The sequence below is a fragment of the Lutjanus erythropterus genome, chromosome 1, assembly GCF_056507025.1.
Source record: "Lutjanus erythropterus isolate fLutEry1 chromosome 1, fLutEry1.hap2, whole genome shotgun sequence".
NCBI classification, from domain to species: domain Eukaryota; kingdom Metazoa; phylum Chordata; class Actinopteri; order Lutjaniformes; family Lutjanidae; genus Lutjanus; species Lutjanus erythropterus.
Window position 1 is genome coordinate 19,024,400 of NC_139317.1, and position 27,114 is coordinate 19,051,513.

General features: G+C 39.2%; 1 protein-coding gene across 2 annotated transcripts in view; it reads left to right on the plus strand.

Moving 5' to 3' along the window:
• The first annotated feature begins 14,757 nt into the window (after nucleotides 1–14,757).
• acsf3 (acyl-CoA synthetase family member 3) overlaps nucleotides 14,758–27,114 on the plus strand; it is a 48,487-nt gene continuing 36,130 nt past the window's right edge. For both annotated transcript variants that reach the window (XM_084715862.1, XM_084715853.1), the window contains exons 1-5: nucleotides 14,758–14,834; nucleotides 16,085–16,895; nucleotides 20,938–21,093; nucleotides 25,012–25,166; nucleotides 26,665–26,810. In XM_084715862.1, coding sequence (XP_084571988.1) covers nucleotides 16,176–16,895; nucleotides 20,938–21,093; nucleotides 25,012–25,166; nucleotides 26,665–26,810 — 1,177 coding nt within the window. In that variant the 5' untranslated portion in view covers nucleotides 14,758–14,834; nucleotides 16,085–16,175. The remainder of the gene's footprint in view (nucleotides 14,835–16,084; nucleotides 16,896–20,937; nucleotides 21,094–25,011; nucleotides 25,167–26,664; nucleotides 26,811–27,114) is intronic.

Below are 27,114 nucleotides of genomic sequence, written 5' to 3' on the forward strand. Positions count from 1 at the left end.
TTAAGCACTATTTTAAGTGACTTTACAGGAGAATTTTAGTTTTCTGCTACTTTCTTCCTCAAGACATTTCAGGACAAAACATCATACCTTTTTACTCCACTACATTTAGCTTTAGTTACTGTACGCAGTCCTATAAAATAATGCATTGTTATAGATCAAACTACCCAACAGTATGTAAAATCTTTAGTTTTATATATCGACCAGCAACAAAATGCTCCTTAGCTACATGTTAATGCATTAATAATAATAATAATCTAATAACTCAAAATATTTTATAATATAAGAAACACTTCTAAAGGGGGCGTTCTGGATTTACCTGAAATTCTTGAAGTACACTTTGGTAAACTAGGTATGTTTTATTGCTGTCTTCAGTAAAATGTAGACTTTTACTTTTGACAGAGTATTTTTTTATAGGGGGGTACTGCTAATTTTACTTCAAGGAACCAGTGTGTAGGATTTAGTGGCATTTACTGCAAAACACAGAGGAGATGTCAGCGAAAGACGATCTACACCCTCCAATTTAATGCATCAATAATTATCTCTCTGTATTCTCTACTTCTTTATAATTACAATAAGTAAAAATGAAAAATGACAAATTGTTTTGATTCCAATGTATAACAATTTATCATTAAATTACACAATTTGTAAACCTTAAACTTTTCTGTATTTCATATTCATACATTCAGTATTTCACAGGAAAACAATGTATTTTTAGTTGTTCTACAGTTCCAGTGAGCTTAAAACTGACCAATGTGATGTTTTTATTAAAATACTAAACTCTCTTCTTCTTCGTGTTCCTGCTACATCTACCCTTAACTGGCCTCTTGCTCCCTGTTTTACCTTGAATCGTTAAATCTCTGTATCTCTTTGCTCCGGTCTTTAATGCCTCCTCTCTGTCGTCTCATTAACTAAAATGTTATGCCTGACCATGTTTTCACCCCCTCTTCATATTGTGCAAAACTCCGAACAAAAGACGAGCAAATGGACCCGAATGAAAGTGGACAATGGACCACAGCAGTAAAAGGTTAAAAGGTCACTTCGATCGTGACCCCTGTGGTCAGTTAGTAGCAATGTGGTCTGTGCTGCCACCACCTCCGCGGCTTGTTATTGCTGGTCAGGTCACCTCTGTCTGCCCTCGCATTCAGCCACACACAGCAGGCTTATGAATGATGTGATGATGAGAATATGTGGGCAATATATAAATAAATTCTAGGAAATAAGTATTTTTCTCATGTCTTCTTGTTACTTCGACATTACGTTCTCTTTTTATGTCTTTGCTATCTTTCCACTTATGCTAAGTGACATGGAGTGACCTTCCTCCAGTGTACACGCCGGCTCCCAGAGCCTGCAGAGACCTTCACAATATTGCTTTTGAACAGGGTCCAATAAACAAACAATTACAAGAGAGGAAGACGTATCGGGCTGAATTGCTTCACGATGGTGAAGCGTTTAATTTCTGATTTCACAGTCTTTTGGAAGAGGGGACAGGGGGCCAAGCCAAACAGCAGTCACTTTCCCAGGGATACACACACACACACTGCTTCTCTCTCTCTCTCTATCTCTCTCTCACACACACACAAACACACACACTGTTATTTTCATGCCCTATAATGTCTTTGAACAGCCTGTAATTATGTCCCATCGCCTAATGTCATGGCCCCCCATTTTCAATTTAATGTATAGATGTAATGCATTGTGGCACGAGGAAAACATCCATCTCTATCTGGGTTTTTACATGCTGCTCATAACTGAATTGCATATTGAATAATTCAATTTGCAGCCATATATAATCACTAAATATTGTGGAGAGTGACCACAGTTTCAATGCTCACCTAATGGATTGATTCAGTTATAACAGTGGGCTGGAGTAAGTAGTTTTCCTACTGGCTTGTGTAACCGCAGTGTAGCCATAAAGACCAACATTAAGCTACACGCAGATCAATACAGACCACTGGAGAGGGGGCGGGGTGGGAGAAGAGTAAGATCATGATGAAGCTTTTTTCCTTAGTGAAAGTTAAATGTTGTTCCCATATAAAACATCTGTTAATGCTTTTCCCTCTTCTATAAGACACATACATGCTCTGCTACAGTAATAACAAAAATATTTAATCTGAGGTTAACTACTGGAGTGGTTTCAAACCCTGGGTTCAGCATCCCCCAGGGGGTCAAAACATACATCTGAGGGGTCACAAGAACAATTAATAAGGTAGGGAATTTAAAAAAAAGGCAAAACAAATTGTTTATTTTTTCTCTCTGTTCTGTAATTATATTTTTAATGTAGTAAAATACAGAGGGCTCTAAAAACTGTATGTAATTAAACAATCTGAGAATGAAAAATCATGTTAATTAAACTGCAGGAAGATTACACTTCCACAAGGTCAGGGGTAGACTTCTGAGCCTCTTTGAAAGGTCACAAGCCAAAAATAATTGGGAACTACTGATCTGCAATGTCACACAGTCTCAGTACATATTTGTACTATTCATTCACTTATTTGAATTGTGCATACAACCAGCTAGAGGTGGATGGAGTTATGAAATATGTTTCCACATCCTCATATTTTAGCTTTATTAAGTTTTATGAAAATGTATGAATAGATAGAAACTCTGCAGTAAAGATATACAAGTATATTAAATAATCTTGGTGCATTAAACCAGTTATTGATTAAGGTAGATGCAACCTTTTTGTTTAACTCCGCCGAGGTAATCAAGGAGGTGACTTTTTCCAAATAATAATGAGCAACTTTGGAAATATCAGTTACTGTCACATTATTTGTTCTTTTCTGAAAAACATATTTGGATTCAGGTGCATCTCTATAATCAACTTTGCATAAAAAGTAAAGTTTACAGAATTTGGTCTATACTGTACATGTAGAGTAGAGTAGAGTAGAGTAGACTAAACTTTAGCAACAAAGCATCGTAAACATGAGGAGATTTTTAATTATAAAATTGACACTAACCGCATGACAGAAAACATAAACATTGTGTGAAAACAAGTGGCACCACGGCACTGTACTGACTTATACCTGCACATATCTGTAAATAATACCATAGTTCTTCTGATCTGCTGGTTAGATGCTTTTAAGTTCCATTGTCTTAGTGCCTGCACACTGCACACTGACAATAAAGATGAATCTATCTAGATGAAATATTGTGGTAGCCAAAATAATAATCAATTTGTGATCACTAGTGAAAAAAAGTATTAATATCCTTCAAGCTACATAAGGAAAAGCAGAGGCACCAAAATTGAAATAATGTATTAAAATGACTGATTCAAAAGACTGGTTCTTTTCAAGTTGTTAAATATTTATGTCCTAATTTGTTAGCAGCAGCGTAATGATGTAGCTGCTTCAGGTGCTGCTAAATCTAAATACTGCATGTTATATATGGTTGTTGGGTAGTTGTCATGTTGTATGAAAGTATTAAAGGAAGCAGCTAACTACAGCCTTTATATACTGCAGTGGAAAGTACAATATTATTTTTTTTGTTCTTCTTTCTTTTCCTTTTTGCAGTGCTTAGAGTTTGCACTATTACAACATGAGGAATTGGGGGTTAAGAACCCAGTCGTGACATTATTAATAAAGTAAATTAATGATAATAGAATATAAAAGTATAATATTTCTTTCTGAAAAGGAAGTCTCACAAAAAGGAAATGATTAACTTTAATACCAGCACTGAAGCAGTGATACTAACTTATTGTAATAATGATAACTTCTATGCTAATGCAGTAAGTCTTATTTACAATAAAGAGTGTTAAGTGTGAGTAACTCATGAACTCATGAATCCCCTCACTTTCTCTCTTGTACCCTCCCTCTTTCTATTTTTTGAGGCATACACACACACACACACACACACACACACACACACAGACACATAAACCCACACGTGTGCCTGCCAGCTCCCATTGTTCCCTTCCTATTGTTCTCAGTGGATTTGTGTGTATCATTCACCCCCCTGATGCATCTGGCAGCCTGGGTCCATTGTCCAGCAGCGTGCCACACAAACGGGCATCAATTAGGCCGGCTGTGCCTTTCTGTAGCAACGTGATTGTTTTGGCCTGGTCTCCATTGCAGCACCTGTCTCGCACATGTTGGAGTCCTTTGATGGGCCGTAAGTTAACCCCCGTTCAAATTACCCAGGGGGTAAAAATAGCATGTTCACGCTCACGTTCAGCTAATGATTAGCTCAGTTAATATCTCTTGACTGTACAAGTTATTACAACCGACCTAGAGGCAGCACGCACGACACAATTGCCATTTTTCATTTAGGCCCGGTTGGAGGACATCATGGGTATTCACTCATATAAAAGGCTTAATATTGAGATTTCTTTCCATTTCAGTTACCTGAAGTGGCCACACTGGTCTGATTACTGCTGTTCTCAAGGGCTTTTACATTAGTGAGGTCAGACTGTGTGGAGCTCACTTGAACTGAGAGTGAAGAGTTAAGTTGATGACAGAGCTCTGAATCAAGAGAGTTATCGCAGGGTCGAGTTACAATTATATCAGGTTCATGTAAGATATATAGCTTCAAAAATGAATCGCTTACACATCATCTATTGACATCATTTTTTTTATAGGTTATATTGATTCTTAAGGTTAGAAGAAACTACTTTCAGTTATTAAATTCAAGCATGTGCTCCATATTTTCCTTTTCAGAATAACTATGGCTATTTAAAAATAAATATGTATGTGTGAATGGTAACAGTCAAGATGCACAATGGATAATCTGAGTTATTCTTAAAAAAATGTTTAAAAACTTAATTCGATTACTTTTCTGAAGGTATCAAACATATTATTACACTCCTGCAGAAATATAATCCAAATAATAAGTGTGATCTGTGAGGTTCTTGGTGAGACTGGCAGGAACTGTGGGCTTACAACAGCCTCACAACCAGTCAGTAAGATAGGTGAAGTACAACAAGAAAATGTTTTCACAGGATCCACACCTAGAATGTGAATAATACACTAAAGCATCCTAACTGCTAAATATCACAGTCAGCTTTTTAGTGAATTCTTTAAAGCATAACAATACGCAAAGGGGGTTACAATCAGGTTTGTTTCAATTTAGTGGCATCTAGTGGTGAGCCTGCAGAAGGCAAACAACTCATCTCACCCTCCCCTTCAAAGCATGTAGGTGGCCATGAGGCTGAGACAAAACACAAAAGGCGTATCTACAGCCAGTGTTTAGTTTGACCATTCCAGGGTACTGTAGAAACATGGACTGCATGGACGAGGACCCGCTCCTTCTGTAAATATGAACAGCTCATTCTCAGGTGATGAAAACACAATTCTTATTTTCAGGTGATTATACACTACTGAAAGCATTCTTATGAATATTATATTTCATTTTTTTTTCATATACTGTCAATAAATCTCCAAAAATCTTACATACTGGCCCCTTAAAATAATATATTTAACAACTTGAAAACTTTAATCTACTTGTTTTAAGCAGTCTGACAGCAAAGACGAAGTTATACTCAATTTATTAAATTGAAAATTCTTTAAACACCTAGTTTACACTCTGTCACATCAACCATTTATCAACCATGTGAGGATGACACTGCTCAGGAAATATTTTATGCCTTCATTAGAGAGTCGACAGTAGAGAGATGACAGGAAATGAGGGGAAAGTAATATGGGGAGTGCTATGCAATAAAACACTCAAATGTAGAACTTGCAATTCATGGTTAGTGCCTTAATCACCTGGCACCAGGGCACCACATTTCTGTGTGGACTTTAACAAATCTTTTTTAGATTTACATATTATTAAGTGAAATATCAGTAACCTTGTAGCACCTGTACTTGGATAAGTACTGTAGAATTGCCTAAACCGCTGCCTAAATCAACATTGCTAAAAGGGATTCAGTTTTACAGTGTAAGGTGTTTCAGAGAATTTTCACATGCCTCTAGAGTCAAACTGCATTTATTACTCCCTTTTCTTTCCTCATAAAACTATCACAGCTAGAGAAATCATGAATGTGTTGTCTCTACACTCTGAAAAAACATTCATATAATTTCTTTTAAGCAGATTTCCTTGATAAATAAAAGTTAAAGATAAAAGCATTTTACCATAAATGCTTTTATAACATACAGTGTTGGATCACCAACCAGGTCTGAAGAGTGCCATGAGGTTACTGCTATTTCAGTTCACCTTTGTTAGGACTGGCCAGTAACTTTGACATATTAGACTCTTCTAACTCAGTTAGAAAGTGCTGTAAGGAGCCAGTGTTCACAAAGAGGAGGCAGACAGCACTCACAACACATGTGTTCATGATGTACACATGAAACAAGCAGAAATACACACCCTCCACCTCAGTCTGTGACCTACAGTCCAGTGTTGCTATTGATCCTTAACTGCTATTAAGGGTCTCGGGGCTCCTGACAAAGCTTCAAAAAGATCCTAACACTGAAATAACACCAGGGGCCCCATAAACTCCCACAGGTCGGAGGTCAATACTGAACAGATCAATATACACTGTCATAAAAATACAGTTTCAAGCTGAAATAATGTCCACATCATGACTTTATTTGGACATTTGTATCTTACTCATTACGGTAATGAAACAACACCTAAGTGGCTGTTATGGCAAACCTTTATTTTAACATAAAAAATAAAAACAACAGATTTTTTTTGAAGAAGTAGACAAAGTAGTAACTAACTGGAACTGTGTAATTCCACCTTTTCATTACAATGGATCAAATACCAGTTTGTACACATTTCATGCAAATTTAATGCAAATCCACACTGAATTATGGAAACATAAAAATATACAAATTGTAGCAGCATATGAGAAGTCACAGAGTATCTGTGAAACAGAAGCTGCTGCATATTTCACTTATCATAATATGACACAAAAATGCTTTTTGTAAAAAATTAATGAAGCAAAAGTACAGAATAAAATCATTGTTTTCTTTGGTTTCCATATGTCAACATCCACTGACATGCATTTCATCTGTGTCCGCACTGATGGAGCAGAAGTAAATATTATCTTGTGTACAAAAAGATACTGTTAATCTGTTCTCAAACTTCATGGTTTAAAAGAACCGCAGCTAATTAACCGCACACCAAAACAGGAATACATTTTAATATTGATCCCCTTATGTCCCTGGTGCATTGTCTGTGTGTGCATATCTGTGTGTGTGTGTGTGTGTGTGTGTGTGTGTGTGTGTGTGTGTGTGTGTGTGTGTGTGTGTGTGTGTGTGTGTGCCAGTGCATGTGTGTGTACGTGTGCATGTGTGCAGGCAAGAGTATGATTATGAATATTTTAAGAGCACATTTAACATGGCGAAGCCGGAGCAGGCTCGGTGAGGGATTTGCGCCTACTCTTCAGCTAATGACCCCAGGCGCTTCCAGCAAAGCTTCTTCATATTTTAAAGAAAGTCGATAGAGCTGCAGCCCAGTCAGCAGCATTAAGATTCATACAGACGCCACAGGGACCCTGAAAAAATTAATAACACGCGTGTCTAACAATCCTTCCTGCGATTTAGTGGAGCACCCAAGCTCTCTGCCTGAAATGCAAAGTAGTAATGAACACACAGATAAGATAAATTCTGAACACGCAGCCCCTACCCCTCAAGTCAATGCACAAACACACTGTTACACCCACTCCTTTCCTTCATCCCCTTCTTGACAAACACACCCATCACCTCCCTGCGTGCTCCTGACCAAAGGTATCCAAACACACTCTTTTCATCTCTGCACTCTACGATTTTACTGTCTACTTTTTTTTGTCTCCCTCTTTTGTCACTCTGTTTCTCCTTCGTTTAAAAATAAGAAGAAAGAACAAATCCAAGGGCTCTAAAAGACCCAAGATGGCACAACTGAACAAAAGCTTTCTTTTTTCTTTTCATTGCCTGACTATAATGAATTTTTCAAGACTTCCCATCTGCAGATGTACAGAGACATTGACAGGTCCTCTCACTGCAAGGTTAGCCATTGTCTAGAGTCCATATAAACAGCTCTTTACTTGTTTACAGTTTGCCACAAGTGTTCACACTGTGCTGCTGGTAGTGCTTCCCATCATCCAACAAAGTGCTAGAAGCTGAGTCCATGAAAAACACTACAGTGCAGTGTGTTGGTATGTATTCTTCCTATTCCTTCTATGACATGGGTGAAAGAAGTTAAGGTAAAATGAATACGTGAATAGAAAACCATGTGTGCGTTTTGAATAAACTCTGCAAAAATCATCCAAATTGCTGTTTTACACAAATGTCCTGCAGTTATTGCATTCACTATTTGGGTTAATAGTACAGCTTACCAGTTGTTCTGCACTGCTATTGTTGTGTATTGGATATATATGAACTATCCATAAAATATGTTAAAATAACATAGGCTTACTCAGTCATAAAAAGGTTGGAAACCAGTGGTCTAGATGTCAACAAGTTGAAAAGTAAATGACATAAAGTGTACAGAAATATGTTGAATTTCAGGGGATTTAGAGGTATTGTACTGCAGTGGCCATTAATAGAGTTGGGACAGCAGTATAGCGGTAGGCTCTGCCCTCCCTTGGAGGCTAGACAACATATGGCACTGTCTCCCAGAGAACAACACACCACCCAAGCAGCCTGGCAGCCTCAGAGTGTGTGTGTGTGTGTGTGTGTGTGTGTGTGTGTGTGTGTGTGTGTGCGTGCATGTGCAATGGTGAGTGAGCGGCCTGTGGCATGTGCATGTTTACAGAATATTGAAGAAGAAAGATACCTGCCAAGTTTCTTTGCATGGCAGGAGAAATAAATCAACCAATTGTACAGTTTTTATCCTCATGGCCACATTAGCTAAACAGACATTAAACATGCCAAACATTTGCATGGTTGTCAGAGGGATTACGAACAACAATCTCCTGATGTGAACTCAAAGGATCTATTTTTATCCAAGCTGTATCATGATCACATTTTTAAAAAGTGATGGAAGATGGAAGAACTACATTTTTAACCCCATCTGCATGTAATATTGTGCAACAATATGCAACTTTGCCAAGCTTGCTTGGATGAGCTGCTATAACCCTTTCAGTGTTCAGAGGCAGCATGTTGTTGAGGATGCAGGACAGAGTTAGTGAGCTGGGGGCGGAAGTCAGAATAGTTTCCATTTTCATGTGTGAGTTAAAAGGGAAAGAAGGGAATCAATAGGCATTAGTGGAGAGCCATCAAAATATTCCGGAGCGATATAAAGCTTATTACAGCCACTGGGTCAGGAAGTTGGATATCATTTATTTAAGGTGAGTTACCTTAAGACTACAGTTAAATCAACTTTATTCCGTCCATTTGACCACACTGTCTGCTTCAGTTACTCAGAGAACAAACGTGTAAATTACAATAACAAGTTAGACATTTTATTGGTCACACTTTATTTTGCAGCACACTAACAGTAACAGTACACTACACAATGTAACACGCTGCACTTTTAGACAAAAACTAAAAAAATAATGTTCTATATTAGACAGCATTAGCCCTTTATTAAACTTAAACTTATTAAACTAAAGCGAACTCACATATCTTCAAAAAAAAATACAGAGGTAGCATTAGATGAATATTTTGTTTACAGGCAAAGACTTGATTGTACAGACACAAATTGTGATACTGTAGGCAGATAAAACCTAATAAGGGTCTAACAGTGGTAAACAGTACACTTTAGTTTACTGTATAGCTCTGCTGTAATAAGTCCTTATTTACCCTCTAATAAACTCTAATAAGGATATTACAGTGAGAAATAACACACTTAAGTTTACAGTACAGTTCTGTTGTAACGTGTGCCCATTTACCCTTTAATTACACCCAATAAGAGTCTGATAAAGTGTCTAATACTGTATAATAAAGTACATATTATTTCTAGTCTGGCTTGTTACATCTTCAGAGTGTGCCGTCTCACCTTTATTGATGTACAGTGTTTGTCCAGATGAGTTTTGGGTGACATTTTGCAAAAAATCTAAATGGAGAGCATCTCTGCAGGCAAACTGCCTCTAAGTAGCTTGAATCCAAGATCCTGTGCCAACCCAAACAATGCAGACCCATAGCCACTTCAAATCCTTTTTGGTGGAGGCATCTCTCTCTATGGCCATGATGAGAGGCTCATGTAATCAGCTCATCAGCAGCCTGTTTGCCCATATGTGCCTCACACCCCACAGTTCCCAGTGGGTCCCAGCTCTGTGCAGTGATACCATCTCATCTGCCAACATGGACCACTTGGAAAAAAAACCCAATCCCCTCTTCTGGTTGGCCTATTCTGCCCTCGCTGGCTAGTGTTATGATCTGCACAGAGAGTGTAGCCAGTCTGTCCGCAGAGTCAAGTACCCAATCAAAAGCTGGCCAGCAGAGACGGAGGAAAACACAGGTGAATACTGAATAAGAGAGGTTAAGCAATGACTGAGAGGCAGAGTCATGCCACTGACAACTGAAAAATCAGTGGAGGCCAAATGAGGGTAAGCACGTTGTCCAACAGTGAACACACACATTCAGTGCAAGAAACAGGAATCTTTACATATTTGCTTCGTCTGATAATCATATTTAGGTTGTACTTTATTTTACAGTACACTAACAAAACATAACAAGGTGTACTTAGTAGAAATAATATGTCCTTTATTGTACAGTACTAGACTCTTATTAGATCATAATCAGATTTTACTAGAGGGTAATTAAGAACAGATTTAAATTTAGTTTATAGTACAATTCTGTTGAAATGTCTCCCTAATTACCCTTTAAGAAAGTCTAACAGTTTCTAACAGTGGGGAAATAATATACTTTATCTAACAGTACAGTTATGTTTTATTGTATTCATTATTACCCAAGAAATTCTAATAAGAGTCTTTTAAAGTGTATAATACTGTCTAATAAAGAACATATTATTTGTAGTTTTCATGTTGCTCGATACAAAGCACATCAGCTTGTTATGTCTTATTAGTGTAGTGTAAAACAAAGTGCAACTAAAATTTGTAACATCCTTGACTCAGAGCAGGATATAAAGAAGAAGCAATATTGGTGTTTTGTCAAATCACTAAGGTGTGAATCCTCAGGGCCAGTACTGATGATGGCATATGCTGTGGGAAGCAGACAGACAGAAAAGCAGGGTCCAGTGTCATCGTATCTGCAGTGTGTGTGTGTGTGTCTGCAGGTCCCGCGCGGCGACGGTTCGCTTATCCCCCTGCCACCGCACATATGTTTGGGAAACGGAACAGTTGGACGTGGCCGAGGGCTAAAATGGGTCAGACCGACACAGATGGAGAAAAAACTCCCACTGGGTCACTGTCAGATGACTAACACCCACAGTAAAAAGTGAGAGAATATGCGTGTGTATGTGTGTGTGCGTGGATGTATGTGTGTAAAGGAGAGATGTAGTCAAATTTTGACAAATTTTAACAGCTTGCTGGCAACATTTCTCTTGAAACAAGACTTGAAAAAAAAAATACAACAAGTTTTGAATTCAAATTGGGTCATGCAGTGCTCGAGTAGCCCAGAGCAAAGGATGAACTCTGGGAGAAGCCAGTGGATGTCAAGAAGTCTGAACATTAAATTTGTATTTCTGCTTTTTAACTTCTCTTCCCTCTACTACTTCACTTGACTTTACTTCATGGATAAACAAAGCTGAAACTATATGATCAATAACTGCTGATATTGTCTTAATACTTAACTGTGATCATAAACACAAAGTGCTGCTGTCAGACTTGAATAACATAACAGCTGACATTTGGGATAAGCTGAAAGCTTTGGGTTTTTGCCCTGAGAATGTGAGGACTGCTCTATAAGGAAAATCAATGGAGAGTGCAGGAGAGCCCAAACACATCTCCGGACAGATGGAGCGGAGTTAACATTAAAGGGACATTGCGTATTATTTAAAATGGGGTTTCATGCAGTAGTTTTCCAGTCAAACAATAACACAAACTAACTGACTGAGACAGCTACAGACCAGCATCTCACTTATGAGGTTTGGTTGGTTAGGAGAGAGCAATATTTGGTTTATATAATAATGGTTTCCCATCTAAAAAGGCCTGCTGACAGAAAAGCAAAGTGATGAAAATATTCTAAATACAGATCTTACAATACAATACTATACAATCTTCAGACAAAGCTGTTCTACTCTTTTTCTGCAATCCATGGTGTCAAAGCTAAAAATGTATTCAGAGTGCTTCAGACAAATGTCCTTGGTTGTCAAAACCTCCATTAGAAATGGAATGTGAGGCAATAATTGCTTAGTTGAAAGGTCACCCGTCCATTTGTTCATCATGGAAATGGGAGGGAAACTCCTTTCAGTGTAATCCTTGGCTGCCTTTTGATTTGATCTTTCAACACCTTTTTCCAGCACAAAGAGACGGGCCGATGCTGCCTGATGAAGAGCACTGAGCCCAAAACAAATCACCTTTCTGAATGTTACATCACTGCCTCTTACAATATGTTTGTCTTTTGCTCATTTTCTGTAGATTTGATGCTTTAAAGAACACTTTTTGTAAGCCAAGAGCTTCTGTGGGTTGTTTCTCCCGGGCCTGTTTGTAAGCACTTGTGTTTGATGTAGATACAACACATAGAGAATAATCATAGAGCATCCGTCATCTTTCACCTCAAATGAACCATGCCATCACATGAGAACACACAGGTCTCACTGCGCAGAATGCAAGCCATGTTGTCAACCGTGCATTAGTATGTGGGTGGCATGTGCTCTGCGAGGCAGTCATATGTTTACAGTGAATCTCTTGGATGAAAGTCAAGTTTGCAGCTGCAGCCTCGAAATAATTCATCGCTCGCCTTTTTACCCGGGAGGAGCCACAGGTAGTTGATGAAGTGGCAGTGCCAAGACTCCCAACTGGCGAAGACGAAGCGCAGCTGCCAGGAGTCAGCGCGGCCAGATGCCGCTGCTGATGTACCATGTGTTCCAAGCAGGGCAACAGTGTGTTTGTGTGTGAGCTGGGGCGGGAGGGGAGAGAACGGAGCGCTTGCCAAGACATTCTCACATTGATGCCAACCTGACACATGCTTGGGTACTCCCCACGGTTTGTGTTACCATCGCAGCCTCTCTCACAGATCTGTGGGGGGTCCCCTCTTTCCCTTTTCCTCTGATGCAGCCCTTTGCCAAGATGGGAGTTGGCGCCTGCTTGCGGCCGTCCAGCCCATCAGTGGCGAGCTCCTTTCAGGTGGTCTTTGCTGAATGGTGTGTTGGCAGCAGGCCATTGCAGCAGAATGCCAGCTTCTGCTAGGGACTGTCAAATCATGTTCTTGCCATAACCGTAACCATAATTCCTTATGGTAACCATGTCTTGTCTTCTCACCCCTAACCAATAGACGTATACGAGATGCTCTTTATCATCCTCCACTTTTCATCCATCCCTGCATTTCTCCAGTAGCTGTAAATAAGTCTCTCAATGTCTCAGATTCCAGTCCCCATATAACGCATGTCAAAAATATGGCCAACTTCCAGGGAGCAAATCCAAAAACATGGGTCGTCTGTGCCTTATTTCGTTTCAATCGGTGACGATATTTGGTCATTTTTAGTTGAATCCCTTGAAAAGCGGCAGTGCCATCAGCATAAAAAAAGACAAAAGACTGTGAAAATGCCCCGCAAATAAAGGATTCTCTGGAAATTACATAGCTGCTGGGGTAGCATAGCATCCCCTTGAATAGCGTTTTCCCCACGAATGGGAACGAGTGGTCTTTGACGATACTATTCCTGAGAGTGGAGGGGAGTTCTCTGAAACAAAGACTCCAGTTTCGTTAGGAACATGCCATCCTTGTTTGCAGTGTAGGGGGTTTGGGGAGGGAAGTGAAAACTTTTTGAACGTGTGCCATGTCTGTACCATTCTCTTATCTGAGGCCCGCGACTGCCAGCTGGCGGCTGAATGTGCCCACTTGCACTGTGATGATGAAGCCAGCCAAGCTAGTTGGCACACAGAGTGGTAGGACTGGCATGTGATCTAAAGCCAAACACAGCTCTGTGTGGGGTAGCTCTGCGTATATGCTGCACTCTCCCTTAGTCTGTCCTCGTCTCTGGTGAGCAGCCTCTCCGCTGGATCTGCAGGTCCCCCAAAATGGGAGCCGATCTTGCCAACAACCACCAAGCTCAGTTAAGAACCACAGGGTGACAGACAGCAAAACAAGTCCATCTATAACTCTAAAATCTATGATACAGATATCTGAAACTAGCTGCCTGTGGACTGCTTGAATCTAGTACAAAGTTCTACATCACATCATGTGTAACATTGAAAGGAAATTTCACCCCAAAATCAAAATATATAATTTTCCTCTGGCCTGTAGCCCTATTTATCTTGATTGTTATGTTGTGGATTGATACTGATGATGTTTACTACTTTTTCTCCACAAAAGAAGATAAGTAGTTCCTATATGAAACTGCTCACAACAAGATCTGTGTCTATAATAATCTTGAGTAGCCAGGTTGTGATTTCTGGAAAGAGACAGTGATTTTGAATTTTTGAAATTTGTTTTGTGATGCTTTGTGCACTACAAACAAAGTGTCATCTACTTATATTATATTCAATCCAATATCTAGGAAACTCAGCAGCTTACAGCAAAACAATCTAACTAGATAAATAGCACTACAGGCAAGATGAAAATGTGTATTTTTGAAGTGAAGTGAAACAAGTAGTCCAAAAGCAATACAATTTAATAATTATATGCTGACATAGTGAAATGTGTTAAAGAAGTAAGTACATTGTCATCTAAATAGCGAAACACAATGTTCTTGGACAATCAAAAACTGTATACTATTTAAAGTCTCCAGACAGGAGCTGGGTTTGATGGCTGTATTTACCAGGCAGGAACCATTCACGCGATGTGTGTTTCATGTCGGAAGATAAATTCCGTGGCGCTGTCCTTCACTACAAGATGTACCGGCATTTGTTTTAGGTAAGGTGAAAATGAATTAAAGATGAACACGTGTTTAAAGAAACTCGTGTATTAAGTGAGAAATATTTACATTTTATTCGCCGTAAAAAGCGGATGTTGATTTTGGCTGAATCCCGGTTACTGTCGCGGTCGTCTTCAACTGTCAGTTAGGCTTACGTTACCTAAATAATGTCAATGTCATTAACTGTAAAGTTACTGAATCCGACAACGATAGTGGCAATAACAAAATCAAACGTTACTGACTAGTTTCTGTTTTCGACTGCATTTCTCATCGCTTGCTAACGGTGGTTTCCGGAAAAAAATAGATTTAAACACCACCGCGATACAGACACTCCCCCTTCTGTGAAACAAACTGTCGTTTTTACTGTGAAGTTCGACAACAGTACAAAAACTCAAAATTGTCGATAATTAAAGGGACAACCGATTTCAGATATGAATTGCAGGAGGAGGCAAACATTGTACTTTTTCTCCACTCTATTTATTTGATAAGTTTAGTTATTAGTTACTTTGCGCTGCAGATTAAGATAATAAATACAATTTATAAATCAACTAATAAATTACAATGTTTTATTATGGATTAAGCTACCCAGCAGAATAAAAAGTAGTAAAAAATCAGGCTGTGATACATCAATAATTATAATCCAGTACTATTCTGAAATTGGTCATTACACACTTTTATTTTTGGTACTTTAAGTATATTTGGATGCAAATATCTTTGTACTTGTACTTTTGCTTAGTAAGTTTTGAATTGAATGCAGGACTTCCTCCACCAATGGTATAATGTCTTCTAAGGTTTTGGAGGGAGCTTTCCAGAGTCTGACAAAATAATCAGGAAGATGTCATTTTGGCTTGGCCTTGAGCCTTAACATTTTTAGCAGAAAGCCTGACAAACTGGATGTGTGGAGTGTAATGGGTTATATAATGATAAATCTATAATCCAGTGTTTTGCAGGATTGACCAACATTTGTCATCTTTCTCTTGTAATTCTTCAAAATTCTTTAACTAAATTGATGGAGTGCTCCTTTAATTTTCTGTCAATCAACTAATCATTTCAATCTGTTTTACATATGAAAACATGTTTAAGCCACAGACAGTGAGTTGAATACTGTACTCTAATTCTAGATGAATGAAAGTGAAGGAGAAATGATTGCCAGTGGAAAAAAATGATTACAGATGGAGATCAGAAGTATAATTTGATTCATATTGTGCTTGTCTTGAGCTCATTTGCCCTTTTTCCTGTCAACTTGCAGATGTTGTATGATATGAGCAGATGCAAGAGACTGAGGATGGAACCATCTTGAGCGTCTAACTCTGGAGGGTCTGAGCGTCTGAGTCTTAAACATGCTGTCAGGACTTGTTGCTGCTGCCTGCCACTCTCTGAAGTGGACAGTGCCTCACTGTAAAGCTGCTCTTCACAGAACCTGTTGCCCGTCAAAGCCAGGGCAATGGCTGCTAGGAACTGTGATTCGAAGAAGGGCTCATAGATGGACCACAGCACCATCATCAAGGATAAACCAGAAGCCAGTGTTTGCCAGAGCTCCATCATTTGGAGATAGACTTGCTATCGTAGACAGCAGCGGCAGCCACACCTACAAGCAGCTGTATTGCCGCAGTTTAGGTCTTGCAGGTAGAATCAGCACCGCCCTTAACTCTGACTTTGGGGGTCTGGAAGGCAAACGGATCTCCTTCCTGTGTGCTAATGATGCTTCCTATACAGTGGCACAGTGGGCGGCATGGATGAGTGGTGGGACGGCAGTGCCACTGTACCGAAAACACCCTGAGTCTGAACTGGAGTACATCATCTCTGACTCTCAGAGTTCCGTGCTGGTGGCAGGGCATCCGTACGCTGAAACTCTCGAGCCCCTGGCACAGAAGCTGGGGCTCCCATGCCTTACACTCCCCCCTACTTCTGAGCTGGGCTCTTTAGATGCGCCAGACATCCAAGACAAGGAGGCAGACATCACAGACTGGGCTGATCGACCTGCGATGATCATCTACACCAGTGGTACCACAGGGAGACCAAAGGGTGTTCTACATACACACAGCAGCATCCAAGCCATGGTAAGTGTTGTCTTTAAATCTATAAATACATTGGCAATAAATTACAGTCCAGCTTCTAGTCTTCAAGTTTGGCAGTAGGTGTTTATCAACAGCGAAAAAGGTTGATTCACAGCTTTGACATTACAGAGAAGTTGCATTGAGGTGCTAATGGACTACAAAGCAATGACTAATTAAAATAACAAGCAGCAAGGGTTGTCATCGAACAAGCTACAGGCTTTGTACCTGTTATGTAACTCTATTTTCTATCTAACTTTGTTTCAGAGTAATTAAAACCAAAAATCTTTTTTTTTTCCAGTATAATCTTTAGGTAGTCCTGATTTAATATTTAAAAATATTTGACATTTCTTTGTTAGTTAGATCAATAAATCAGCTAAACAGATATATAGTGATATTAGCTTACTGCACATATATTGTATTTGTGTATATGTTAATTGATTAGTTACAAGAAACTGCATCACAGAGATGTCAAACTAGGTCTGAAGAAATAAAAAGAAACTGTGTATCACATTCAAAAGAAACAAATTTTAGGGATTCACATCAAGATTATTGGTGTTTGTGATTTTTTCATGTTGAAAGATGAACACTGTTATATTGTTATCAGATATTTTAAACTAAAAAATACTGTATCGGCCAGGCTATGATTAATATATATTTTTTGTTGGGACTGTATGTCACATTTGTAGTCTGCCATAATGCCTTTTATATCACTCCTTACCCCTTCTGAGTCTCTTACTGTTTTCCCACCAAATTAGCTCTGGTTCGTATGACATGCCCGCTCCAGCTCTCACTTCAGGTCAAGGATAACCTGTAATTTTTTGGTTCCTGCTTAACATTAACCTTTCAGTTTCCCAATTTATTTTTTCATTGCAATGCTCTGAAAATCAGAAGTCCTTGTGTCTGAAAATTACTTGACAAGAGTCACAGTTTTCTTTATGTAAGACTTTCAACAAGATAATTCATGCAGTGCAGGCCAAGATTAAGAAGTGACTATCTAGAGCTCCACAGAACTAGCAAATATAGACACATAAAATGTATGCATGTTTTTCAGTCTTTAGACACCCCCACACCCTCATCTGACTCCCTGATTAGCATCATTGCTCCTTTGTTCCAGTCAAGCTTTCAGAATAATCACTAATTTATGCCATTAAAGATCTCCTGAAGATTTTTCTCTATATTTTTAAGCAAAATTGACCTACATGTCCAATAGTGTGGAAAATTAAATCACTCTGAAAGACGGCAAAGCTTCATTTGTCTCTGATTGGCTCGGGGAAGTGAGTGAGTGAGTGAGTGAGTGATTAAGTGAGTCTGTCTGTTTTCCTGGAAGGCAACAACATCAGGTTGTCAGAATTCCCGGAAAGCTCCTCTGTCAGGTTAAAACTTGAGGAAAATGAATTCACAGAATCACTTCTAAATTTAAGCTTGGATTTGAGATGACCATCTGATCCCCGTCTTTCACTTCCACCACTTCTGATGTCTTTGACAGTGTTTTTTGCATAATTGTGGGTATTGAAACGCCTGATAGTGCCTACGCAGAAAGCAATGCTGCAATTTTTTCTGGTGAATGGAACATTTCCTAACCTAATTATTGTGCCTGTGCCTGTGGTGTGTTTCGTGCATGATGTTAGTTAAAGATGCCAACAACATGAAGAGTGTCAGCGGGGTGCTGACTGCCATCTGAGTGATCAGAAACTGTGGTAACAAAAGACTTCTGCACGCTGTCCTACATTTCCTAGTTGTTGCTGTTGTGATTTTACATACCAGCTTTTAGGCCAAACATTAACCTGAGGTCTGATCTCTGTGTGCGTGTTCTGCAAGTGTGTCAGCAATTTCTAGCTGTGGTCTGTTCACTTATTTTGCATTTACATTCAGAAGCATGACGTATACGTTTCACTGTTAATAACAAAATTATACTGTGTTGAATGTTTAGACTGAACAGGACACAATAACTAGAACACCTGAACAATATAATCCAACTCAGTACAACTTCAACATATAAATCACCTTTTAATTGCATGAACCAAAGTCCAACAATGTAACTTTCACAAAGCTAGTGCTGAGATGACACATAATATTTCAGGTGTTCCTCTTTAACTTGACATTCACAGCCGTAAATGTAAAATTGTTTAAACAGACACAGTTCCCCGGTATACTGCTAAGCAATATCATAAGTGGTTTCAAGAGCTCAAGGATGAAGCTCAATTTTCATGCCTCCATAATCACCTAATCTAATTTTGGCAACAAAATGAACCTTAATGATGAGTTAGTGGAGTTTTTCCTTATTTGAATGAACAGTCTAAAGATAGAGGGTTTTGTATGTTGTACAAGACAAAGTTGTGAGTTTGAGCCTTATAGATAAAATTGACTTCACTAGAAGAAATTAGATGTTCATATCCTTCATTCTTGTATAACCGCAGGATTAATTTCTCTGAGAAATAGTCCAGTGATCGACTATTTACAATTCAGGTCTGGCATGATAACAGCTGGCTTCTTAAAGGTGCAGAAAGCAATTCTGGAGATTGATAGTTTATCGCTGAGCGTCATTCCGAGGTCATCAAATTACCAGCGCTTAGGACTGATGGCTCAAAGGTAGTTGATTTTTGAATCTCATTACAAGGCCTTCCAATTTTGACATTTTAGGTATGTGACTCAACTGAATTAAATATCTTACCAACCTAATAGCCAAATAGTAAATCCGGCCCATGACAAAGGACTTTGGCTAACGCCTGAAAACAGAGCCAAGACCCAAGTTTTCTCTCAGACCACTTGAATTACATTATGCTTAAAGGTTGTCATGGAACTTTTGCCCAAACACGCCATAAATAAACTGCCTACCCCAGCTTTAAACATGATGAATCAAAAAATTGTTTTCAAACAGTTTTGGGGGGATGTATGTTGCATTTTTGGGTTCCTCAAATGCAATTTTAATGTTCTTTTAACATTTTAATTTAATGTATTTCTATGCTCCTATCAAGCACTTCGAATTGCCTTGTGCCTGAATGGTCCTATATAAATAAATTTTCCTTGCTTTGCTTTTATTTTAATGTTTTTTGATGATTTTTATTTTATTCCTGCTAACTGCAAAAATCTTATGATGGTGTGATGTCACACTGAGACACACTATAACGGAACAGATATGATGACAGCGGCAACCTACTTTTCAAAATATGAAGGATAAACATCAGATTTTAGTGTTCTTTTAATAATACATATGTAGTATAAAAGAAGACTTAAATCTACCAAGGCTTCTAAAATTAGGACCAGTTAAATTATCAGAAGTTTGAGTTATTATTATGCTCTCCAACAGCAATCAGATTCATTGTTCATAGCAGTCTCTGGGCAGAGGTAATTCCTCCAAAAGCATGAAATTATTAACTGAGGTGTGAATACAGCAGGTTCTTAGGAAACTAGATACAAAACAGGGTGCAAAATTAACTTTTTTGTTTACCAGCCAAATCGTTAGTGTGTGTTAAAATTTGACCAAAAGTTCAACAAATTAATTGTATCACAACACCTCAAAATATCCAGGTCGTAGCAAACGGGGTGCTGGAAATCCTAGAAACACCTGATTTTTATCAGGTCCTCTCAAGGTTTAAGAATACTTGGATTTCGGTTATTTTCATAATAAATAACCACCTGACTGAATAGTTTGCATTTTAGAAATAAAATAAGTTGCATATTAGCTTAGCCAGTAATTCTACTTACAGACAGATCACAAATCGTGGAACTTTATTGTGTGTTTCTTTGATTTGTCACCCCTCTGTAAAATGTTATCATGATACACAGTTTTGGTTGTTTATTGCATAGTAACATCTAATTTAATGTGATAAAAAAGTGAAATAATAATTTTCAGCTTTATAGATATGTAATATACTACAGCTTTAAGGTGCTGGAAAAGCTTGAAAACACTCCTTGAAAAGTGCTTGAATTTGACTTTGTAAGAGTGGGGACCATGAACAAACGTCTGCAATAGTGGAAGTTGATTAAGATCAGTCACTTTTCACATCACTTTTTTCTCCCCTGTCCCCCCACCCCCATCCCTCAGATCCAGTGTCTGGTGTCAGAGTGGGCGTGGTCCAAAGATGACATCATCCTCCACACCTTGCCGCTGCACCATGTGCATGGCATCGTTAACAAGCTGCTGTGCCCGCTCTGGGTGGGCGCCACGTGCGTCATGCTGCCTGAATTCCAGCCTCAGAAGGTTTGTCTCTCTTCGTACAGAACCGTTCATTGACGCCCGTGAATAAAAGAAGCAGTTCAACTGTAAAGCTCAGGAGGTGACCTCAAGAGCCGAGCTTTCATTGACAGCGAGGCTGAAGAAATATTTCAGATTTAGAAATCCTGTATAGATGTAGTGCTGCTGAACCTTCAGTTGTTTCCACATCAGTCCCTCTTTCTCTATCAGTGTTTCTCTTTCCCCCTCCACTTTTCTTCTCCTTCCTTTCTCCTCGCTTCATCTCCTCTCCTTCTATCAGTCTCTCCTCCTCCTCCACCTCCTCCTCCTCCTCTTCCCTCTCTGACTGTCAAACTAAGTGTTTGGGGCTCAGTGATGAATTGCCCTGTGTGGCTTTGTATCTGACCAATGCCGACTCACGGCAGGGGCTTAAGCAGCGGATCAATCGATGAGCTGACATTGAAGGATGATAGTGCTTGTTTGGCCCTGAGAAGGGAGGGGAAGATGGGGTACTAAGTGCGCGTATGTCTGTGTGTGTGTGTGTGTATGTGTGTGTAGGTGTGGCTTTGGAGTGTAAATACATGTGTTTTCAAATGTATATGTGTTTTTGTTTGTATGTCAGGACTACCCCCCACCCCCCACCCCCAGCTCAATGGCAGTGCAGGTAGAAGGAAAGGAAAGGTCTTTAAAGGACATATGTATCTGTCAACATGGGTATTGCTCCACTGTTAGAGCTATCAGTATTCAGCTGTTATCCCTGACCTTGTGCACCAAACCACAAAACCCCTCCTCTCAGCCTCAGAAAAAAGCCTTTATTCTCCTCCTCCTGAAGTTACAGTACATTGATGAAGTGATCGATAGTCTGTCTCTTCTATCCCCTAAGATCTCTGAAGGGTAGCCTAGGCAGCAGAGGCCTCCATTGATTTTTTTGCTGATTTCGCCTGGAGATAGTGACAAAAATTTTCAGTGCAGGAATTGTGATCCAGTAAATCGCGGATAAGTCTATTTCAAGTGTGCTGTTGTGGGCTGACAGAGGCAGATACTCTTCCTGGAGTTCCAGATTTAGTGCGATGATTTGAATCCCCATGGACCACTATGATTAACCATGGTGAAATTATTCATTAACCCATTAAAATGTTAACCTGTAGTATAACATCCCAGATATTGTTGAGATATTTATTAAGAGGATGGGAAAATGCATCAATTCATTGTGTTATAACAGGTACAGGCATTTTATTAAGTAGCCTGATTGATGGAAGTGCTACTTTAAAAGTATCTTTACGCACTCACAAATGCCTGTTCTACTATTCAAAACTGTCTCTAAATTAATATTTCATAATCACAAATGGTTAAGTTTGGGTTAGATATGTGGGGATAAAGCAAACTGACCTTGTTTAGATAGGGCTAGGGATGGTAATGTTGGTCCAGATGGAAATATATTAGGAACTATTGGATGGATTTTGTACAGACATTCGTGGTCTACAATGGATGAAACCTACTTTGATGATCCCTTTACTTTTGTTCCAGTGCCACCAGCAGGTCACACTTTTAATTTATACCATGAAACATCTGAACATCTTGTTCACTAGATTTATTGGCACAAAATTTGGTGCTTTTCCTTTAGCAGCACATGATGAAGTGCAATATGATGATATATACTGTATGTTGTGTGACGATAGAATTTTTTTTTTCATATTATGCCTTATCATTTATTATGATGTGTTGTAAATCACACTCTTTTAGAGCAATAATTTTCATTTTTTGGATGTTTGGGTATGAAAAGACTAGAAAACAGACAAGAAAACTGCGCTGTTCACAGAATTTACAGAAATTGCCCTATGATGAAGTGGTTTTTAGTGAAATGTCTCAACAATTACTATTGAACTGCTGAAAGGCTTGACGTGAACTTTTCATGCAGACGTTCAGGTTCCACTCAGAATTATGCGTAATCACTCCTGACTTTCATCTAGCGCCATCATCCGCACACCATAGACTTCAGTTCATTTTGCCACAGACACTGGTGTTACAATTGTTAACAAAAGTGAAAAATAATTCATGTAAACTTTAATGGCTTCTCTTCCTTGGCTCATGATATATACTTTCACCAGGTTTCATGGAAATCAGGCCAGTAGTTTTTCCATAATGCTGCTGACAGACAGACAAACAATTAAATAAACCAAACCAAAAACATAACCTCTTTGGTGGAGTTAATGAAACAGTCTGCAATTAGCAAATTTGTCATAGCTGACCAAAGGAAATAGCTGATCATAGAAGAAATAAACTGTCTTAAAAATCTGACCAAGCATCAATGTCAACTTTTGAAACCTGAGAGTTTTTGATACTCAGTGTTGCAGTCCCGTGTCGAGTGCAGAGCTGAGCAGCTCATTGAGTTGTTTAGGATGCAGGCCATGGCTCTGGGTTCTCACCACATCCTGTCCCCTAGGTGGAGGCCAGCTCTTTGACGGACATAAATTGCCTTCCTCTCCTCCCCAGACTGGACTTGGTGGAAGCGCTCCACTGCACTTGATAGACACCACCCAGAATGGTCAGGACACACTCGGTTAATAATCCTCCTTTCTGCACAAAGTTTGATTCTGTATGTGCACAGGTGAACTGCAGATGCCCACAGTTTTTCAACTTGTAATGATATTGTGAGAAATGGCATAGGGGTCCAATCAGACTGTTCAAGTCTTAATCATCTCAGTTCTATTTGTCCATATATCCCAGTTATGTTTGTTTATTGGAGGCAGAAGAGGTCAGAGGAGAAGTTAACAGATAAAAGATTAGGCAAGTCTACGATAAGGTGGCTTAAAGGAGAAGTGGTTGGAAGAGTTGGCACATTAAGAGGGATATGGTGCTACTGCAAGTGAGAGGGATGATGGAAAAGACTGCATCTTTCTATGTGTGAGCATGTGTCTAGGTGTGTGTGTGTGTGAGACTGCAGAGGCAGCGAAGCAGGAAATTACGAAATGGAGAGAGAAGGTAAGTGAATGTGAGATGGGGAGCGAAAGCGAGAGAGGGAGAAAGAAAGATGAAGGGAAGATGTGGGGTCAAAGATGAAAGAAAGTAGAGAATGAAAAAGGTGCTCTTTGGGAACAGAGGTGGATGGAAAGAAGAAGAAGTGAGGATAAGTAGACTGAGAGGGGAGGGGAGTGAGGAGACAGCTGGGGAGGAGCGTTTGTCTCCCAGGGGGGGAGACGGGACTTAGAGAAGCTGTCGTTCACCTTCACTTAATTCATGCTGTCGTCCCATCCTCCCATCGTCTACTGCGATGTACCCAGACTGTCTGTGTGTGTGTGTGTGTGTGTGTGTGTGTGTGTGTGTGTGTGTGTGTGTGTGTGTGTGTGTGTGTGTGCGCGCGTATGTGTGTGTGTGTGTGTGTGTGAGGGATGAGGTGGAGTGGGTGGGGCGGGGTGTATAAAATGGCTTTGTCCTTGAACAAGTGAGTTTATGTGATATTTGAACAGTATTTTATATGTGCCTTTAGTTCACGATGTATGTTTATGTCCATTAACGTCCTGTGTGTGTACCTAATGCAGTGGAGGACATAAGTGGTTCCTTCTGCAACAGTCAAAAAGCACATTTGTCAAAAGTAGCCGTGCAGAAGGCCTTTTAACTGGCCAGTGTGCCGACTCTGCCCTACAGCAGTCTGCTGTTTTCCTACCGCTGACCTTTACAAATCTTGACTTTTTTTCTTCTTGTCTTTTTTTGGTGTTGTGTTGACAGGTTTAATATGAGGCTGCTGCCTGGACCACACTCTGCCATTTACTTCAAATAAAAGGAAAAAAATGTCACTTGCAAATGCACTAATGGAATGAATCTGGATGTAATAATTTAGTGGCCCCGTCCATTAGATACACTTCTTTCCTTATCTCCCTTTCCTATGTTGTGCTTATCTCGCTTCCTCTGTGTGTGTGTGTGTGTGTGTGTGTGTGTGTGTCCCAGGTGTGGGAGATGCTGTTGAGCTCCAAGGCTCCCCTGGTTAACGTTTTCATGGCCGTGCCAACTATCTACTCTAAGCTGATCCAGCACTATGATCAACACTTCACACAGCCTCATGTCAAGGACTTTGTCAAAGCAGTCTGCAAAGAGAGGATCAGGTACTGGTTGTGCACTCGGTGACAGCTTACTCATGCTTAGATGTATCTGTGGATTTGTGTGTGTGTTTGTGTGTATATGTACAGACTGGTGACAAAGTGAAGGAAAACGTGATAAATACATAGGAGACATAGGGGAAATATAACAAAGTGGCTCCCTTACACAGAAGAAAGTGTAGTTGAGCAGTTTAATGATTATGATTAAACTAGCTTAACACCTATTGGAGACTTGGGATTTGTAGAATCTTTGTTAAGGAGCAGTTAAACTGGTCCATTAGCTTGTGTTGGCCCAACACCTTACAAAAACACTTAATGTTGTTCTTTACATTAATTTGTTACCTATGTTTATATGTGTGCACACATGCGTATTTTTAGTATAGTCTGCCCTTCTTCACAGATAATGTAATTGGGGAAGAAATGTTTACCGGTTTCACGATAGACCACGATTAGTATCACAGTTTAAAGTTTTTATTTGAAATGAAAACTAAAATTTGAGATGCAAACTAAAACTTAAACCTTTCATAGACTTACAACCTTTTTGTATTTAAAAGTAAATACTGGCTTGTATCATCCAAAGTTAACAACAGTCTCCCAGACGAAGACGCAGCAGCAAGGGTTTGTTTTTTGTCAGTTAAAACACTGATGTCTCAAAGGACATGATTCCATATCAAATAATTGAGTGGTTTTCAATATAAAACTTGCTGAAATTATTTCAGCATGTACTGTATCATAACTTTTTGAACATTTTCAGCTCATTTTATCAGCACAGTGATAATACTGATAGCCATGATAATTTACTCATTATAATCGTGACATGAAATTTTAACACTGTTTCTTCTATAAATACAATAACTCATTATATTACCATTGTGTCATCAGTGTTTTCTGTTGTATCTACACTTTTCTAGTCTGTTGGTGTGAACTGTCGATATAAAAAAGTGGTCTGAAACAGCTGGGGTTTTTTTTTGTTTGTTTGTTTGTTTGTTTTTTTAATTTTTATTTTTATTTACATGCCTTTCAAAGTCATTATTACCTTCGGTCCTCATAGACTTTAAATTAGAGCTGCTTCGATTAAGCAGTCAACTGAAAGAAAAGTAAGTTGCCAAATATTGTGATAATCAATTTATTGTTTTAGTCATTTTTCAAGCAGAAATCTCTAACATTTACTTGTTTCAGCTTCTTCATGGAAAGATTTCTTTGTCATTTGACAATGAAGATTCTTTGTGTTTTGGACAGTTTGCTAGACAAAAGAAGCAATTTGAAGACATGAGTATGAGCTCAGGGATATTGTGATGAGCACTTTTTACATTATTTGACATTTTATAGACTAAACAGTTCATCATTAAAATCACTGGTTGATTAATCTGATAATGAAAATAATCTTTAGTTTCAGCCCTAGATTTAAAGTGACATGTTTCCAGACGTTTTTATGGCATAGTATGACCTCAGAATATGTCATTTGGATCCTGGAATGTTTCTCCTTCCCACCCTCTCCCTCCAGGCTGATGGTTTCGGGCTCGGCTGCTCTCCCTCTTCCCACTTTGCAGCGGTGGGAGGAGATTACAGGACACACACTGCTGGAACGGTACGGCATGACCGAGATCGGCATGGCACTGTCCAACCCTCTCAAGGGCCCACGCATCCCAGGTACACAAGTTTGACTCACTGGTTTCTCTTATACACAAACACACACACAGACACTTACACTTAGTATAAGGTCAGCATCAGACCTGCTATATTTTACAGTTGGTTATTCCAGCTCCTTCACAATACTGTCAAACAACCTCAGGTGTCAAAAACCTAATAGCTCTCAGACAGCTAAATCTTGAGGTGTTGGTCCTCCTCCAAGCAAACTGTAGTGAGGTTACAAGCCAACTGTTGGATCAACGGCAGGAAATGAAAGCTGGAACGAAACGTTCTTTAAAGACAGGTTTGATATCTGATAATTAGC